The sequence below is a fragment of the Hyperolius riggenbachi genome, chromosome 12 (assembly GCF_040937935.1).
Source record: "Hyperolius riggenbachi isolate aHypRig1 chromosome 12, aHypRig1.pri, whole genome shotgun sequence".
In the NCBI taxonomy this organism is placed as follows: Eukaryota; Metazoa; Chordata; class Amphibia; order Anura; family Hyperoliidae; genus Hyperolius; species Hyperolius riggenbachi.
In genome coordinates, this window is record NC_090657.1 from 99,227,384 (window position 1) to 99,248,101 (window position 20,718).

General features: G+C 46.1%; 1 protein-coding gene across 3 annotated transcripts in view; it reads left to right on the top strand.

Annotated features, from left to right (window-relative positions):
- MLLT6 (MLLT6, PHD finger containing) overlaps nt 1-20,718 on the top strand; it is a 119,260-nt gene that overhangs the window by 20,915 nt on the left and 77,627 nt on the right. For all 3 annotated transcript variants that reach the window (XM_068262709.1, XM_068262708.1, XM_068262710.1), the window contains exon 2: nt 11,245-11,324. In XM_068262709.1, the coding sequence (XP_068118810.1) occupies nt 11,245-11,324 (80 nt within the window). The remainder of the gene's footprint in view (nt 1-11,244; nt 11,325-20,718) is intronic.

The window sequence follows — 20,718 nt, forward strand, 5'->3', positions numbered from 1 at the left end:
TCACGTGTTTGGCTGTGAACACTACAGTACCTACAGGTGTTATAACCACACCTGTAGGAGCCCTTATGTGTTAGCCAGGTAGGTCTAGGTTTGTCTTGACTCCGAAACAGACTAGGAGATACACTAGTGCCCAGTGTAGGGGCACGTCGTGAAGAAAAGCCACAGCCTTCTGCTAAAACAGCATGAAGTTTGGGATCCGAATGAAGGACAGGCAAGTATTTTTTGATAATATTAACAATTTGGTTATATTCCAGACTGTATGAGGTAACAAAATGTATACCTTTGTTGTGTTGCCTGTCCCTATGACCAGAGCAAGGAGATCTGTTCTTGTTTTATGCAACACCTGATCTCTTGCTCTTCTGATATGATCTCCGCGGTACCCTCGATCAAGAAGTCTCGATTGTACCAGATCCAACTCTTGCTGTAATTTAGCAGGATCAGAGCAGTTCCTTGCTGCTCTGATCATCTCGCCATATGGAATGGATTTTAGTGTATGTTTGGGATGGCAGCTCATTGCTAGAAGCAGTGAGTTGCCTGCACATTCCTTTCTAAATGTTCTATACTGCATCCTCCGCGATGTAGCCTGGCCACTCAAAGTAAGATCCAAATAGTTGATTTCTGTGGCACTATGGGACATCGTGAAGGATAGGTTCAGGTCATTGTTGTTACAGTATGTTAAAAACTTAGGTAGTTCTTCTTCGGGGCCTCTCCACACTAGCAGAAGATCATCTATATATCTAGCATACCAAAATAAAGAGTCAGAAAAGGGGTTGTACTTTTCAAAGATGCAGAGCTCCTCCCACCATCCCATATACAAGTTTGCAAGGGATGGGGAGAACGTTGCTCCCATAGAAGCTCCGCATCTTTGGAGGTAGTACACCCCGTCAAACATAAAGTAATTATGGCTAAGAAGATGATCTACTGCCAGGAGGAGAAAATCACAGATGGTGGATATAAATGACCCATATATTCTAATGTTAAAATCTAGAGCTTTAAGGGCTAGTTTGTGAGGAATAGAGGAATATAAAGAGGCTACATCCATTGTGACCCAAATAAAAGATGTCTCCCATTGTAGGGATTCCAAGCTCAACAATAGGTGTGTCGTATCACGCAAAAAACTGAAAGACAACACAGCAATGGTTGGAGGCACCCGTCCACCCACTGTCCAAGACGCTTTCCCAAGGAACCGATACTGGCCACAATGGGGCAGCCCTTAGGAGGAACCTCAGATTTATGGACCTTGGGTATATGATGGAAAATGGGTATGACGGGCGCCTCCACCAGAAGATAGTCCCTCTCTTTTTCACTGAAAATTCCCAGTGAGACTCCTAAATTAAGGAGTTGTTGAAGCTCAGTCTTAAAACGACAAGTAGGGTCACCAGGTAGGACCTCAAAGGTGGTAACATCCTCTAACTGGCGCAATGCTTCTTTTTTGTAGGCAGCCGAGTCTAGGACCACTACAGCCCCTCCTTTATCTGCATTGCGAATGACTATCGCTTTATTGTTCTGGAGGGAGTGCAGTGCCTCCTGCTCCTGCCGTGTTAAATCGGAGACTGCCCTATTAGCCTTTTTTACTCGCATAAGTTCTTTTTCCACCAAATCTTGGAAGGTGTCCACGATCGGTGTTTTAGCTTGGATGGGATAGAAGCGGGGATTGGAGGTGGCCACGGGACCCGGAGCCGCCCTGGAGACTGGGCCATCACTCTTGCTGGACAGATGTTCCAACACGAGGATGGTAGAGGCCTCCTGGAATGGAGGAATCTGCCCAATCTCCGAGGCGAGAAAAGATGAGGGCCCCGGGGCCACCCCACGCCCACACTCCACAGCATCCAAGTCCTCCATTTCCAGGAAGTGTTTCCTCACCATCAGATTCCTAACAAATTTGTTGACATCCAGCATAGTGCTGAAAATGTCAAAGTGGTGCGATGGTGCATAGGATACACCCCTGGTGAGTAGAGAAATTTGGGCCCGGGAAAGCTCTATGCTGGACAAGCTAATGACATTAGAAACAGCCAAGGAATTAGCTATCTTCCGTTTCCTATGGCCTACCCTCCTAGTCCTTCTCCCCCCCTCTTTTTGTGTTATCGATTGCCTTTCTTTGGTTGCTGGTAGTAAGTCGGCTGTCCTGGAGGGGTTTCCTGTGCAGTCCATCCACGCTGGTTTCCCCCCAACCCCCCTGTTTTGGGGGTGCCAGTGAAAAAGAGAGGGACTATCTTCTGGTGGAGGCGCCCGTCGCACCCATTTTCCATCCAGTGGGTGGACGGGTGCCTCCAACCATTGCTGTGTCGTCTTTCGTGTTTTTGCGTTATACGACACACCTATTGTTGAGCTTGGAATCCCTACAATGGGAGACATCTTTTATTTGGGTCACAATGGATGTAGCTTCTTTATATTCTTCTATTCCTCACAAACTAGCCCTTAAAGCTCTAGATTTTCACATTAGAAAATATGTGACCACAGGAACATGGCGCCGTGAGAGGCAGCCAGGGACACATCGGCTCCCGGCAATTCTTAGATTTTAGATTAGTTTTTAGTTTTAGTTTAGTTCTTAGCCATAGTTTTTAGGTAAGCTAAGCTCAGGCTATCTTAGCCTACCACAATCTCTCGCAGCCACCGGGATCCAGGGCACCCACTCCAGACGACATCCTGCCACCGCTGCCCTCTCTGACCGGCTGAATGCTTGGTGGGGGCGCACGGAGCGAGAGGCCGACCAACCCCAGTCTGGATGACGCGGCCAGTCCCTCCGCTCCCGTTCACTCTGACGCCGGAGGACTGTCTCTCCACAGCGCACAGCGGACCCAGCTGCCGACACTGTGTTCCTGTCCTCAGGAGACCACCACCGACTAGCCGCGGCCCTGCAGGCACCGGAGACCTCACTGACGCCGCAAGATCGTCTCTACACAGTGCAGAGGAGATCCAGCTGCCGGCATCGTGATCCTGCCATCAGGAGACCACCCACCGACGTCCTGCACCGGAGACCTGGGAAAACCCTGCAGCCCACCGCCGACCCCGGAGCGATACACCGCTGCTGCCAGGGGACCACCCACAAACTTTCCCCAGTCCTCCACCGGAGGCTGACGCTGCGACCAAACAAAAACTTCTCCTGCGGCTTAGCCCAGCGGTCTGCAGCCCAGTCTTGCCAGCTTGCCCCCTGCTCCCCTGGAACTCCACCAGCGATCTATCCTTCCACGTGGCTGGCACGTGGCTCGCTGCGGCCTACCGTCTGCACAGTAGCAGCCACCACCACAGGAGCAGCGTGTGTAAGGAATCCCAAGATTGCTGTCCCACAGCACAGGCCGGCACTGCAACCCCCGATTCTGCCTCTCTTAACTGCTGGAGCAGAAGCATGTGAGTAAGGCTATTGCCAATCTGTATTTAGTAGTTCTGCTGAAGCTGCTTGACATACGCGGATGCTCCTTAACCGCATGCCACAAACTGCTTGCTCCTGCTTTCCCACAAAAGAACTTTCTCACACTAGCTCCCAGCCTGCTATATGAACTGTAGTGTGCTCTCTATATCTGTGTTGTAGTGTGCTCTCTATATCTGTGCCTCTGATGCCCCCACCCGAATACTGTGTTCAGGTTCACCCACATTCTATGTTCAGGTCGCAACCTGTTGCAAGTGCCCCAAAACACCTGATGGCCAGTCCCATACCCCCTGCCTCTCATGGCACCATCTCCCACACCAGAGCAGAGCTCCTGAAATGGGAGACACAGGCTCAGGTACTGCCAATTTGGGACACAGTTCGGTCCCAGATCGACAAATGGTTCAACACGAGCAGATTTCGGCCTAGGGGTAGGAGGGCGGGGGCTCAGGTTAGACTTAAAAGGAAGGGCCTGCGGTTCCCTATCCCAGCCATTCTATTAGCAAATGTCCGCTCCTTCCAGAATAAGCTGGACGAACTGCTCCTACTACTTGGGAGCAAACCCTCGATCGAGGGCAACTCCCCGGTCCTCTGCTTCACTGAGACCTGGCTAAACGACAACATCCCGGACAACTCCCTCAACCTACCGAGCTTCAGTCTCTTCCGAGCAAACCGTGACCCCGCTCTCTCGGGGAAAAGTAAGGGTGGCGGAATCTGCTTTTACATCAACGGCGCTTGGTGCTCAAACACAACCATCCTGCACAAAAGCTGCTCTCCAGATGCCGAGATCCTTCTTATCAACTGCAGGCCTCAGTACTCACCAAGAGAGTTCACCTCCTATGTCCTGGCAGGCGTCTACATCCCCCCGGATGCGGACACCAAGATCGCCCTGCGTACACTCAGCGACACCATATTAGTGTGGGAGATTTCTCTCCCGGACTCCCTCTTCATCATCTTAGGAGACTTTAACAGGGCAAACCTTCGCCAGGAGCTGCCTCGGTACAAGCAACACATCACCTGCCCCACCAGGAACCAAAACACCTTGGACCACTGCTACACGGTCCTTAAAGATGCGTACAAGGCTACTCGCCGGGCTGCCCTAGGCAACTCCGACCACTGCATAATCCACCTGATCCCCACATACAGAAGGCTTCTTCAATCCTCCAAGCCGACTGTTAGGACTGTTAAAAAGTGGACTGAGGAGGCCAAGGGTCAACTACAAGCCTGCTTTGACAGCACGGACTGGTCGGTCCTGGAGGCTCCCTGCCTAGATGAATGGACGGAGAATGTCTCCTCCTATATCCGCTTCTGTGAGGAGGCATGCATCCCAACAACGAACATCAAAGTCTTCCCAAACAATAAACCTTGGTTCAATGGCAGGCTACGCCACCTACGGAAAATCAAAGAGGAAGCACACAAAACCGGCACCCCAGAGGAGTTCAGAGAGGCCAGGAACTCCTTGAACCGAGAGCTGAAGGTGGCCAAGCGGGACTACTCAAACAAACTAAGACAGGACCTTCAGTCCAACAACACACGGGAAGTCTGGAAAGGCCTTAGGGCAGCCACAAATTTCAAGCCCCCTCCCCAACACACACTTCCTAGCATTGCGCTAGCCGAGGAGCTCAACAAATTCTACTGCAGGTTCGAGCACCTACCCACCCACTCTGAGGACCTAGCAATCTCACCCCCACCTGAGGAGCCTCCTGCCACACCTCCCCAAGCTGCCACTGCCCTCCAAGCACCGGTAACTATCCGGGAGGCTGATGTACTACTGTACCTCCAGAAGCTCAACACTAGAAAGTCTCCGGGCCCGGACGGCATATCCTCAACCTGCCTGAAAAACTGTGCAAGCCAGCTGGCCCCGATCCTAACCTCTATTTTCAGCAAATCCCTGACAGTGAGCAAGGTCCCTTCCTGCTTCAAGAAAGCGAATATCATTCCGGTCCCCAAGAAGCCAGGTGTCTCGGATCTAAACAATTACAGACCGGTTGCCTTAACCTCAATCATCATGAAAACCTTCGAAAGACTGGTTCTCCCCTATCTGAAGGGGTACACCGTCACCAAAACAGATCCCCTGCAATTTGCATACAGGCCCAACCGGTCCGTTGAGGACGCTATCAACATCAGTCTAGCACACGTCATGAAACATCTGGATAAACCCAACTCCTACGCCAGGATACTGCTCCTGGATTTCAGCTCCGCTTTCAATACCATCTGTCCGGCCATCCTGTATGACAACCTAGTACGACTTGGTGTTGACCCTAATCTGTGCGCCTGGATCAAGGATTTCCTTACGAACAGGTCGCAGTTAGTCAGGATCGGCGGCTGCTCTTCCAGTGCTAGAATCACCAACACCGGTGCCCCGCAAGGATGTGTGCTGTCCCCGATTCTCTTTTCACTGTACACGAACAGCTGTACCTCATCCGCTGACTCTGTCAAGGTCATCAAGTTTGCGGATGACACCACCATACTAGGTCTCATAGATGAAAACGATGAGCACGAATATCGCAAGGAGATTGAGCGGATCCTCAGGTGGTGCAAGGAAAACAAACTTGTATTAAATACGGCAAAAACTGTGGAGCTAATTGTAGACTTTAGAAGGAACGCTCCGCCTCCCAGTCCGGTCTTCATTGATGGTACGGAGGTCTCAAGAGTACACAGCGCACGGTTCCTTGGTACCACCATCACGGATAACCTGAAGTGGGATGCGAACTCCTCCGTAATTCAAAGGAAAGCCCAGCAGAGGCTGTTCTTTCTCAGGCAGCTGAAGAAGTTCGGGATGTCGCAGGAGCTAATGATCAGCTTCTACTCTGCCACCATCGAGTCTGTCCTTTGCTCCTCCATCATTGTCTGGTACTCCGGGGCTAATGCAAGGGACAAACACAAACTCCAAAGGGTGATCAGTGCTGCTGAGAAGATCATCGGGTCACCCCTGCCACCCCTGGACATCCTTCAATCATCAAGAATGAGGTCCAGGGCAAACAAGATCACTCAAGACCCCTCCCACGCAGGCAGTTGCTTCTTCGCCCCCCTTCCTCTAGGTCACTGTTATAGGTCCATCCTCACCAAAACCATGAGGCATAAAAACACCTTCTTTCCCCAAGCGGTTGCCCTACTTAATTCATGCACTCTCCCAACCGACATCCCCTAATCTTCCTCGGCCACCCCCGTGCGGAACACGAGCACGGAAAGAACAGTCTCCGGCTGGCCATGCTGTACCACATGTCATCGTTCAAATGTCTGTTTGCATAAGAATAGACCTGCTCAACTGAACTAAGTGTTAAATTGAAGTCAGGGTGTCTCTGTAGCTAAGATCTGTACCATGTGCTGTTGCCACTGCTGCTATTGACTGTCAAACTGCTGTAGTGTCTATGTAGATATTATCTGTACCATGTTGATGTTGCTAAGCCAATTGCCGTTGTGTCCACAAAAAATTCCGGGTGCGGCTCCTGCCGTACTTGGCGAATAAAGTTGATTCTGATTCTGATTCTGATGGGTCATTTACATCCACCGTCTGTGATTTTCTCCTCCTGGCAGTAGATAATCTTCTTAGCCATAATTACTTTGTTTGACGGGGTGTACTACCTCCAAAGATGCGGAGCTTCTATGGGAGCCAAGTTCTCCCCATCCCTTGCAAACTTGTATATGGGATGGTGGGAGGAGCTCTGCATCTTTGGAGAGTACAACCCCTTTTCTGACTCTTTATTTTGGTATGCTAGATATATAGATGATCTGCTGCTAGTGTGAAGAGGCCCCGAAGAACTACTTACGTTTTTAACATACTGTAACAACAATGACCTGAACCTATCCTTCATGATGTCCCATAGTGCCACAGAAATCAACTATTTGGATCTTACTTTGAGTGGCCAGGCTACATCGCGGAGGATGCAGTATAGAACATTTAGAAAGGAATGTGCAGGCAACTCACTGCTTCTAGCAACGAGCTGCCATCCCAGACATACACTAAAATCCATTCCATATGGCGAGATGATCAGAGCAGCAAGGAACTACTCTGATCCTGCTAAATTACAGCAAGAGTTGGATCTGATACAATCGAGACTTCTTGATCGAGGGTACCGCGGAGATCATATCAGAAGAGCAAGAGATCAGGTGTTGCATAAAACAAGAACAGATCTCCTTGCTCCTGGATCCGGTCGTAGGGACAGGCAACACAACAATGGTATACATTTTGTTACCTCATACAGTCTGGAATATAACCAAATTGTTAATATTATCAAAAAATACTTGCCTGTCCTTCATTCGGATCCCAAACTTCATGCTGTTTTAGCAGAAGGCTGTGGCTTTTCTTCACGACGTGCCCCTACACTGGGCACTAGTCTATCTCCTAGTCTGTTTCAGAGTCAAGACAAACCTAGACCTACCTGGCTAACACATAAGGGCTCCTACAGGTGTGGTTATAACACCTGTAGGTACTGTAGTGTTCACAGCCAAACACGTGAAATTATCCAACTTTCCAGACATAACAGCTATGATATTCGGCAGTATATTAACTGCCAAACCTATAATGTTGTTTACCTGATCACTTGTGTGGAGTGTGGGATACAATATGTGGGCTGTACCACTCGCCCCCTTCGCCAGAGAATCTCGGAGCACTACAATGGTGCCGGGAGATGTCTAAGGAATGCTGCTTACATGACTAGTGCGTCTAGTGTTTCCAAACATTTTTTCCATGTCCATTCAGGCAACATGTCAGGGTTTAAGTTCCAAGGCGTAAAAGAGGAACTTCAGCCTAAACAAACATACTGTCATTAAGTTACATTAGTTATGTTAACTAAAATAGATAGGTGATATAATCTTTTACCCACCCTATTTTAAAAGAACAGGCAAAGGTTTGTGATTTCATGAGGGTAGCCATCTTTTTGGTTGAAAGGAGGTGACAGAGAGCATGAGACACAGTTCCAACTGTCCTGTGTCCTGATCACCTCTCCCAGCTGCTAGGCAACCAAAACAACAACATCAGAAATCCCGTCATGCTTTGCACAGCATCAGGGGAAAAATGCCTGTGCAGTTTTCTTTGATGGGGCGGAGCTTAGCTTCTAAGCATCTAAAAATTAGGCTTGGGCATGAAAAATAAAGTTCTGATGCTGTGAACCTGTTAAAGAAACAACAAGCCTTTTCAGTGCTGCTGAGTAGATTTTTAGTCTGGAGGTTCACTTTAAGGTTCATACACACCTACCAACTATCTGTCTAACTATCTGACAATTGTGGCGCATAAAAGATCGCTGTTGAGCATGTGACTGGGGCTTAACAGGCAAGTTTGGCAGATAATTGGATAGATAGTTGGTAGGTGTGTATGAACCTTTATGCACCACAATTGTCAAACAGCTTTTGTTGTGAAACAAGTTGGAACAACTAAAAAAGTATTTTTTTAATAGTATATAGCTATAGTTCAAAAAGCTGATAAGAAGTCAATCCAACTGTTAGATTGACGTCTTATCAGTCTTATTAGTTGTGTGAACAATAGCAAGGAACTTTTTTTGTTTCACAACAAAAGTTGTTTGATAATTGTGCTGCATAAAAGACCGCTGTTGAGCGTGTGTATGGGGCACTACAGTGAAAAATTGTAAAATTTAAAATATGTGCAAACATAGACAAATAAGAAGTAACTTTTTTCCAGAGTAAAATGAGCCATAAATTACTTTTCTACTATGTTGCTGTCACTTACAGTAGGTTGTAGAAATCTGACAGAAGTGACAGGTTTTGAACTAGTCCATCTCTTCATAGGGGATTCTCAGCAAGGCTTTTATTCTTTATAAAGATATTCCCTAAAAAGGATTCATACAAAGATGCTGGTCGGCTTCCCTGCTCCCTACACAGTTTTTTGGCAGTTGGACAGAGTAACTGCAATTCACTAAGTGCTTTTGAAAATAAATATATCCCTGAGAATCCCCTATAAAGAGACGGACTAGTCCAAAACCTGTCGCTTCTGTCAGATTTCTACTACCTACTGTAAGTGACAGCAACATAGTAGAAAAGTAATTTATGGCTCATTTTACTCTGGAAAAAAATGTACTTCTTATTTGTATATTTTAGTACATATTTTAAATTTTACAGTTTTTCGCTGTAGTGCCCCTATAAGTTTAGGTCCTCTTAAACCTGCCATTGGTGAGCTTCAGCAAAAAATGGAGGTGATTTACACCAGGCTATGTTTCTTTCAGTCTATAACTATCCAGTGTTTATTAGCCTGTGCCCACTGCAGCCTTAGCTTTCCATTCATGCCTGACAGGAGTGGATTCCAACGTAGTTTGATGCCATGGGTTTGTTGGAATTTAGGCATCATTTATCTGGGTGGACTGCAAAGAAGCTGTTGCTCAGGACAACCTTCAGAATTGTATTTAGTGTCTGAAACCTTTTTGTTTAGCTGAGCAACAGTTTAATTTTAGCCTCAGTTTTCTGAGCGGATCAGCCCGCTTGTCCATTCTTTTGCAAATCTCATCTGTTAGTAAAAAGTGTATGTATAGCTTTGTGTGAAAGCCTGAGTTAATTATTATATATTTTTTTTTTTTAGTGTAAGTAAGTTTGCATTAATTAGCAGTGTTAACAGGTTTCTGTGCACTGCAAGTCTGGGATTGAAAATTCCTGCCTGGCAGCATCTAGTTCTCACTGCAAGAAAAGCGGAAGTTTCCTCACCAGCACAAAGCAGACCACCTAAACTAGCCCACCCCCTCCCACTGCAACTCTACAGCTCGGCGGTTTCTGCCTGCTAATTTAATTTTTCTTTTTTATAAGCACAATGGGGAGAGTGTGAACGAAGTAATGCTTTTTTATACACAATGCAAGGTGTAATTAGACAAGGATTGATGATGAGTCTGGTGAACTTAAAGAGACTCTGTAACATGAAAAAGATCCCCTGGGGGGGTACTCACCTCGGGTGGGGGAAGCCTCCGGATCCTAATGAGGCTTCCCACGCCGTCCTCTGTCCCACGGGGGTCTCGCTGCAGCCCTCTGAACAGCCGGCGACAGGCCCGACTGTAATTTCAATATTTACCTTTGCTGGCTCCAGCGGGGGCGCTGTGGCTGCTTTCCTCTCCGAACTACACGGAAATACCCGATCTCAGTCGGATCCGCTCTACTGCACAGGCGCCGGAAACTTGCGCCTGCGCAGTAGAGCAGACCCGACGGCGATCGGGTATTTCCGTGTAGTTTGGAGCCGACAGCCGTCAGAGCGCCTGCGCAGGAGCCAGGAAGGTAAATATTACGTCACGGCTGCACGGAGGGCTGCAGCGAGACCCCCGTGGGACAGAGGACGGCGTGGGAAGCCTCATTAGGATCCGGAGGCTTCCCCCACCCGAGGTGAGTACCCCCCAGGGGATTTTTTGAGGTTACAGATCCTCTTTAAGCTGTAGTGCTGGCCACAAAGCGTTAATTTGTCAGCAGCATGGAGGAGCTGAGTGGGTTCAGGCGAACTTCTCTGTGTTCATTGAAAGGCTGGCTGGTGCCATCTCCCATTTCCTCCCTGAATATTTAGTATGGGTGTTGGGATAGAATGCTGGCCACAAAGAGTTAATCTGTCAGCAGCATGGAGGAGCTGAGTGGGTTCAGGCGAACTTCTCTGTGTTCAGTGAAAGGTTGGCTGGTGCCATCTCCCATTTCCTCCCTGAATATTTAGTATGGGTGTTGGAATAGAATGCGAGTTGGGCCATTAACGCCTAAACAAGGTTCATCAGATAGGACGTCAACTCTGCTCACAGAGCTACTAGGTAATAAAGTGTCATGCAAAAATGATTAATGTGCAATGAAGAACACATTTTGCATCCAAAATCATGTTATAGTCCACAACATGTGTATTAAACATTGAGCTAAGACTTTAATGTGGCAAATTCTCTGCAGTTTTGTAATGCTTCGACTTCTCCTTGCAGCATGCTATGGGATTGTGCAGGTGCCCACAGGACCATGGTTCTGCCGAAAGTGTGAGTCGCAGGAGCGAGCCGCCAGGGTGGTAAGTGTGTTTTGTGTTTGTGTTCATGAATATATCTATCCCAGCCTGCATTGCTTGGTGTTCTTGTTTTGTGGCTTGTGCAATATTGTACCCAGCGCAGTGCCATCTGTTGTAGCGTACTGCAGATGGTGTGCAATCTGAAAGTACATACATTGGTCAATAGAGTTTCATAAATTATAGCTGACACTTGAGCTGTGTGTTATCACATAGTAATGTGCATTTGTATGCATATCACATGTTAGTGTACCGTATATACTCGCATATAAGCCGACCCGCATATAAGCCGACCCCCCAACTTTTCCATGGAAAAACAGGGGAAAATGATTGACCCCCATATAAGCCGGGGGTAGGAAATGCTGGATTGGTGCAGGCCGCGTAATCCCCCCAGTGTGTCCCAGTATAGCTAGTATAGTGCCCAGTATGGGTATGTAGTGCCCCAGTATAGCTAGTATAGTGCCCAGTTTAGCTAGTATAGTGCCCAGTTTAGCCAGTATAGTGCCCCAGTATGGCTAGTATAGTGCCCAGTTTAGCTAGTATAGTGCCCAGTTTAGCCAGTATAGTGCCCAGTTTAGGTAGGTAGTGCCCCAGTATAGCTAGTATAGTGCCCAGTATAGCTAGTATAGTGCCCAGTATAGCTAGTATAGTGCCCCAGTATAGCTAGTAGAGTGCCTCAGTATAGCTAGTAGAGTGCCCCAGTATAGCTAGTATAGTGCCCCAGTATAGCTAGTATAGTGCCCCAGTATAGCCAGTATAGTGCCCCAGTATAGTGCCCCAGTATAGCTAGTAAAGTGCCCAGTTTAGCTAGTATAGTTCCCAGTATAGCTAGTATAGTGCCCAGTATAGGTAGGTAGTGCCCCAGTATAGGTAGGTAGTGCCCCAGTATAGCTAGTAAAGTGCCCAGGTTAGCTAGTATAATGCCCAGTATAGCTAGTATAGTTCCCAGTATAGCTAGTATAGTGCCCAGTATAGGTAGGTAGTGCCCCAGTATAGCTAGTAAAGTGCCCAGGTTAGCTAGTATAGTGCCCAGTTTAGCTAGTATAGTACCTAGTATAGGTAGGTAGTGCCCCAGTATAGCTAGTATAGTACCTAGTATAGTGCCCCAGTATAGCTAGTATAGTGCCCAGTTTAGCTAATATAGTGCCCAGTTTAGGTAGGTAGTGCCCCAGTATAGCTAGTATAGTACCCAGTGTAGGTAGGTAGTGGCCGGTATAGTGCCCTGCTCCCCCGCTGCTATTACCTGCAGCGGCTTCCTCGTCCCCGGCGGCGCTTCCTCTTCCCCGCTCTCATGCCTCTATGAAGAAATCACAGCAGCGCGCCCGGCGCTGCTGCTCTGATGATGCAGGGGGCAGGAAAGAGCGCGGCTCCCTGTAGCGGCGATCTGCATCGCCGTTACCATGGGAACCGCTCTTTCCTGCCCCCTGCATCATCAGAGCAGCAGCGCCGGGCGCGCTGCTGTGATTTCTTCATAGAGGCATGAGAGCGGGGAAGAGGAAGCGCCGCCGGGGACGAGGAAGCCGCTGCCAAAACAAGTAATAGCAGCGGCGGCGGCGGCGGGGGGAGCGGGCAGGGGGGAGCGGGGACCACGGACCACCAGGGAAGACTCGCATACAAGCCGACCCCCCAACTTTTGACCCCCTTTTTGGGGGTCAAAAATTCGGCTTGTATGCGAGTATATACGGTAAGTCTACGGGCAATGTACATTAAAGCTCATATGAACAACACAGAAACACATTGTAGTGCATGGAATATAATAAAGCATGTAAAAGCGTGTGCATTTTTCTATCCTCTTAAAATGTTTTAGTGTGAACAAGGTGCTCTTGAACTGTGATTGTCTTTGTGTTTTTTGTTCTGAACGATGATTAGTGACATACCTTTAAGGTGGCCATACACTGGCCCGATTTGCGGCAGTTTCGACAGCAGATTCGATCACTGGGATCGAATCTGCTGCCAATCGTTCGCGCAACACGCACCCGCCGATCCGATTTCCTCCCGAAATCGGATCGGTCCGTCGATCGCGCCGTGCGGGAAATTACCCTCGATCGCCCGCGGGTAGGGAGCGCGTCGCTAGCGGCGGCCGATCCGATCAGGTATACATTACCTGAGGCTGGCTCCCGGGCATCCCGTCCGTCACTGCTCCCGTCATGGCACCTCCGGCATCCTCGTATAACTTCCGCTGTCATGCCAGTGACAGCGGAAGTACAACTAGAGGGCGCTCTATTTGAACTTCCGCTGTCACTGGTGTGATAGCTTAAGTTCTATGCGGATGCCGGAGCCGGAGGTGCCACATGACAGGGACATCACGCCCGGGAGCCAGCCTCAGGTAATGTATACCGGCGGGGGGAGCGGCGGCAGCACCACCACAACAGATTGTGATCGGTTTCAGGCTGAAATCGATTCACAATCTGTTTGCAGGAAAGGCAGCCATACGATCCCTCTCTGATCAGATTCGATCAGATAGGGATCTGTCAGCTGGTCGATCTGATGGCACATCGACCAGTGTATGGCTGCCTTTACATTGCCTCTGTGAAGTCGCATTCCTCAGATAATCTTACATCTTGTTGTAAATTGACAGCAGTGGCTAACCCTCTGAATCTTCTTCCTTACCTTCTGTCATCCTCTAATATCAACATTTTTATATCAGAGAAATTTAAAGGGAACCTAAACTGAGAGGGATATGGATGTTTCCTTTTAAACAATGGCCTCAATTCACTTACCTTATCTCCAGTCTTTAATAATGTTTCTGAGCTGTTTCTAGAGTTATCAAAATGCTGATAAGGCATGTAGTATTCTCTAAACAATGTACCAGGCTCAGGCAAACCTGAAGTTAACTCTTCTGTATTTGAGTTAAGGAGAGATCTCTAAAGTTAACGTTTCAATCCTCAAAATAACTACAGAATTCTAAAGTTAAAGACAGTTTGTTAATTAGCTGCATGTGAAAATAATTATAGAGGAGGTAACGTAAGGACTGAAGTGATAAGATAACTCTCTACACCTTAATAAGGCAGGCTTCTTTAGTGAATTAACACTGAAAATACCAATCGAAGTGCACTGGTGGTAAGTTTTCTCTTGCCTTATCACCCGCATGATCTTAGTGAATTGAGGCCAATATCAGTTGCTTGTCAGTCCTGCTGATCTCCTTGGCTGCAGTAGTGGCTGAATCACACACCTGAAACAAGCATGCAGCTAATCCACTCTGACTTCAGAGCACCTGATCTGCATGCTTGTTGAGGGGCTGTGGCTAAACGTATTACAGACACAGGATCAGCAGGAGAGTCCGGCAACTGGCATTGTTTATGGCATAAAAGGAAAAAAACATATCCTTCTTCTCAGTTTAGGTTCCATTTAAGATAAACCCTTTGAATGACTTGCCTGGGAAGATCTTTCTGGGAATGGTCAGTGGATTTTAAGGGAACAATCCTTGTACAGACGCACTGCTTGGCAGATTGTTCTTTGCCATGGAAAAGAGAGGGGAGGACAAGCAATAGGTGTCCACCTGTGGGATTTACAATAGAGGAGCAATAGACAATGGTCATGGGTGATCCAACGCTGTAGGGGGTAAAATAATTAATAACAACGCGCTGTGAAGTATCGCGGTAGCGTTACATCACTACCGCACGGCTATTGTAAGCAGCGTCTGTATTTTAGTTACGTGCTCTACACTGCCACTAGGGTGCGTCGCGTGCAAGCAGGGGTCATTAAGTCGTGCTAATATATTAGAGAAAGGGAAAATAACTAGCGCTATTCCAGCACATTATTATTAATGAATCAACCCCTAGATTTCTTATGATCTTTTTACAAAGGATCTTTCTGGCTGACAGTTGGTGGACAAAAATCTAGTGAATTAGCTAGTTAGCTTTAGAAATGAACAGTCAAATGCATAGAATGTAATTTATTAGACTTTACAGAAAGCAAGATTGCAGCCATGATAAAACACACAACACGTTCTGCAGCTTTTTCTGGTGATGTCACGTGACAATGTGCGCAAGTAGAACAATGCTATTTAGGTATAACAGACATCAGATCAAGTGAAGGAAAATATTTAGTTCAGGGTTTAAAGTAGAAGTCTGGGCACAGAATCCAAATACAGCCTGTGGGGCAAAAGCATGAATCTAACCTCTCCAGTGAGTGTGGCTTTTTCCCCCGAGTCCTCTACATTGATCAGGACTCACTTTTATCTCAAACGTTATGTACCCACAGGGGCTGTGCAGGCTGCCACCTCCAAAATGTGCACTAAAAACTCTCTCCTTTTGGGCACCTACACTAATGGCTGTTAATGAGAGCCACCTTGATTAAAAGGGTGGCTCTCAACAAAACTCATTGGAGTGTGTAAGGGGCTACAAAGGACCAAAAAGCCCTCTTACTAAAATGTTAATCAAAACTTAAGTTTACCTTCTTAAAACAGAAGGTAGCAGTGATGCATCGTGGGAGACCTCATATGCTCACTTCAACCTGAATTTTCGCAAGTACCTTCTGTTTTAAGAAGACAAACTTATGTTTTGCTTTTTTTTTTTTAAGGACAGTAAGGAAACAGTGCTGTTGATATATTGCTTGCCTCCTCTAGCCATCCTAAGGCTAAGTACCCTCTAGAAATCGCATGGCTTTTAAATTGAAAAAGCACTGTGTGCAGCAATTTTTAGAAGTTTAGCATTTGCGATTTGCAGATTTTGACGTGCTGTACAGTAAACTGTACAGCGCTTCCAATTAGTGATTTGTCCTTTTAAATAAAGTTTTACATACTCACTGAGTGTCCCAATATCCAGCTTCCGTTCATAGTCCTGGCCCCCAGCAGAAGAGGTCATAGGTGCTTCTCTAGGACTAATTAGAGAAGTGTCTGTGACCTCTTCTGCTAGGGGGTAGGGCTACGTGTGGAAGCCAGACGTCGGGACACTCGGTAAGTATAAAAAACCTTATAGACAAAACGTTTGGGCCCTGTCACTGCATCCCCCAGCTTTGTGGAAAAAAAGTGCATCTTATAGTCTGAAAAAAATGGTAGAATAATGTGTTAACAAGAGTATAGATGTAAAAGCGGAGAGCTGGGACTCTGCACAGTCACCTCTCACTGAGTTTATACAGAAACAAGGATGTTGGTTCAGTAATATGTGACACAAAGGTTGCTTCAAGTGTGGTGTGTGCTGCTGTGTTTGTTGCCAGCATATGTTGGTCAAAGATAATTTTTGTCACGAGGGATTAGGGAAAATTTTAGTGTCAACCAATACAGGCACTGCAGTAGTAATTATATAAAATATTTGGAGGCATCCGGTATGTGGCACAAAGAGCTCACAGATTGAAAGACAGCAAGGGGACAGAACAATTTGAAATTCTAATGTAGCAAAACATTTTTATGGTATGCTTGTTTCTACTGTTACCCTTTCTGAAATGTCATGTGAGTATGAGTATAATGAGATCCTGTCAAACAGTTGCCGTGGCCAAGTTTCCCCTTTGGTGTGTACAAGGCTTTAGGGCCTGTACACACTGCTGCGCTTTTCAAATCGCATGCGCTTTTTAATCGCAAGGTCTTCTGAAAAATAATGAAAATCGTGAAGACCTGTACACACTGCTGCGATGCGCTTTTCCTATTCTCATGAAGGCTTGCGATTTTAAAAATCGCATGCGATTTTAAAAGCGCAGCAGTGTGCACAGGCCCTTAGAAGTTAGTTCAGTGTTTTTTGAGATTTTTGATGCTGTATGTTTAGTTTTACTATTATGTTTCTATTAAACATGCATGCCTGTTTATCAGGGCTGTGGAGTCAGAGTTGGAGTTGGGGTAATTTTGGGTAACTGGAATCTGAGTTGGAGTCAGTGGTTTCACGAACTAAGGAGTCAGTCAGATGATTTTTGTACATAATCCATAGCCCTGATAAGTATTATACTAAGGAGTCAGAGTCGAGGAGTCTGAGTCAGAGTCATTTTGGGTACCTGGAGTCGAAGTTGGTGGTTTCATAAACTCGTCGGATGATTTTTGTACCAACTCCACAGCCCTGCTGTTTTTTAGGCACTCACATTTGAGGTGGAGTTACTCTTACTTTGACATTGAAAATTCTGTAAAGTCATTCCATGACCAAAGTTTTTGTTCACGCTAGAAGGTTCTGGGTTGAGGCGGGCAGACAAGGTCGATTTGCATAATCCTGCATCAACTGAGCATTACAGCCATGGCTAAAATTGTTGGCACCCCAGAATTTTTGCCAGAAAATCAAGTGATTCTCACATAAAAGTATTGCAGTAACACGTTTCGCTATACGTGTTTATTCCCTTTGTGTATTGGAACAAAACAAAAAAGGGAGGGAAAAAGAAAATTGGACAGAATGTCACAAAAAACACCAAAAAAGGGCTGGACAAAAGTATTGACACCCTTAACTTAATATTTGGTTGCACTCCCTGTGGAAAAAATAACTGAAATCAGACGCTTCTTACAACCATCAATAAGCTTCTTACACCTCTCACCCAGAATTTTGGACCACTCCTCCTTTATAAACTGCTCCAGGTCTCCCTTATTGGAAGGGAGTCTTTTCCCAACAGCAATTTTAAGATCTTTCCACAGGTGTCGATGGGATTTAGATCTGGACTCATTGCTGGCCACTTCAGAACTCTCCAGCGCTTTGTTGCCATCCATTTCTGGGTGCTTTTTGATGTATGCTTGAGGTCATTGTCCTGCGGGAAGACCCAAGATCTCTGTATCAAACCCAGCTTTCTGACACTGGGCTCTTCAGTGGGACCCAAAATCATTTGGTAATCCTTAGATTTCATGCACACATTCAAGGCAACCAGTGCCAGAGGCAGCAAAACACCCCCAAAACATAATTGAACCTCTGACATATTTCACTGTAGGTACTGTGTTCTTTTCTTTGTAGGCATCATTCTATTTTCAGTAAACAGTAGAATGATGTGCTTCACCAAAAGGCTCTATCTTGGTCTCATCTGTCCACAAGATAGTTTCCCAGAAGGATTTTGGCTTACTCAAGTACATTTTGGCAAACTGTAGTCTTGCTTTTTTTTAATGTCTCTTTGTCAGCAGTAGGGTCCTCCTGGGTCTCCTGCCATAGCGCTTAAATTCATTTAAATGTTGACGGATAGTTCACACTGACGCTGATGCTCCCTGAGCCTGCAGGACAGCTTGAATTTCCTTGGAACTTGTTTGGGGCTGCTTTGCATTGCAACCTTTCATCAGTTTTTCTCTTCTGTCCACTCTGAGGGAGAGAAGCTACACTGCCATGGGTTGCAAACTTCTTGATAATGTTGCCCAGTGTGGACAAGGCAAATCTACATCTCAGGAGATGGACTTGTTACCCTGAGGTTGTTGATATTTTTCCACAATTTTGGTTCTCAAGTCCTCAGACAGTTCTCGTCTCCTCTTTCTGTTGTCCATGCTTAGTGTGGCACACAGACACACAATGCAAAGACTAAGTGAACGTATCTCCTCTTTATCTGTTGCAGGTGTGATTTTTAAATTGCTCACACCTTTTACTTGCCCCAGGTGAGTTTAAAGGAGCATCACATGTTTGAAATAATCGTATTTATCCACAATTTTGAAAGGGTGCCAATCATTTTGTCCAGCCCATTTTTGGAGTTTTGTGTGACATTATGTCCAATTTGCTTTCCCCTCCCCTTTTTTGTTTAGTTCCAATACACACAAAGGGAATTAATAAGTGGTATAAGTGTGAATAAATAAATATAAGTGTTACTGCAATACTTTTCTGTGAAAAAATACTTTATTTTCTGGAAAAAGGTCTGGGGTGCAATTTCAGCCATTACTGTATTTGTATCTCATTGTATTGTATTTTAGTATACAGGTAGTCCCGACTTACGAACGCCTGACTAACGAACGACCCGCCGATACGAATGGCATGGATTCTCTGTTTCCATGGGAACAAGTCAAAAAAGTAGTTTTTTGGCTTGTTCCCATAGTTTTTGAGAAAATCGATTAAAAAAAAATAATCAAAGAAAAAATGGCTTTTAAACTTGTATAAACAGGCAGAGGTGACACAGAGGGGGACACTGGAGGCACAGGGGGGCACAGAGGAGGTACAGGGGACAGAGATGGCACAATGTTCCGACTTAAGAACAGATTCAGGTTAAGAACGAACCTACAGTCCCTATCTCGTTCGTTAACCGAGGACTACCTGTATTACAATAGTGTAATAATTTTACTGTGTATGTGCTTTTATGTGTTTAAACAAGTGCATTTCAGTGTTAATTTAGCACATGTAACTATTGTCAACTCCTGTACCAATTCTACATTTATTATAAAACTTCTGTTGCTCATGAAATCAAGTAATTTGATATATTATTACATGTGGATATAGTACGTAGAGTAGACAACAACAGCATTGGCACTGCAGTGCCTAAAGGAAGTGGGGATCCAGTAGTTTAGGGATGTTCACCTAGATCAGCTACATGCCCGGCTTCAGTGTGCTCTGGCCATATAGGTAGTGAATTGTGGTAAAGGACAGGAATGGAGGTTGGCACTTCTGCTATGAGAGGAATATGGAGGCTGCCAAATTTATTTACTTTTAGTTTCCTGGCAGACCTGCTGATCTATTTGGCTGTAGTTGTGCCTGAATAACACCAGGAACAAGCATGCAGCTAATCCAGTGGAATGTTATGCAATGGCCAAGTCCATCACCTGACCTGAATCCGACTGAGCATGCATTTCACTTGCTGAAGACAAAGATGATGGGAAAATGCCCCAAGAACAAGCAGGAACTGAATATACAACTTAATGGACTGAAAACGATTTGCAACCAAGTATTAAAAAGTGAAAGCTTGATTTATGATTATTATTCTGTCCCATTACTTTTGGTCCTTTAACAAGTGGGAGGCACATATGCAAACTGTTTTAATCCCCACACCGTTCACCTGATTTGGATGTAAATACCCTCAAATTAAAGCTGACAACCTGCACACCATGTTTGTTTCATTTCAAATCCAGTGTGGTTGTGTATAGAGCCAAAAATGCTAGAATTGTGTCAATCTCCCAGTAACTATGGACCTGACTGTAACTACAGTCAGTTGTGTAGTCACGTGTGTGGCCAGGGATCAGCCTGGTGCATCACTTCGTCCGAGAGCATTGTTCTTCTCACTCACCTGGCTCACACCTGTTCTTACACCCCCTCCATTACGTTAGCCCTCTACCCCCGCATAGTGACATGTCTATACAGCATCACCCTTGCAATGTCTCTCAAGGGATCAGGTTCCGATCCCTGCTGGGCAACATGCCTTGTACTTGTGTACAACGCTCAAGTGAGGCCTCTCTAATCCACAAGGTCAAACCATTTTGCTTCTACAGTTTGGCCACTTGACTTCTCCAACAAAAGGAGCAATATAAGAATATTTTTTTAAGACTGAAAGGAGGAGTGGCACTGCCTACTCTAGCTCTGGAAGTCTGTTAAAGAGGTTC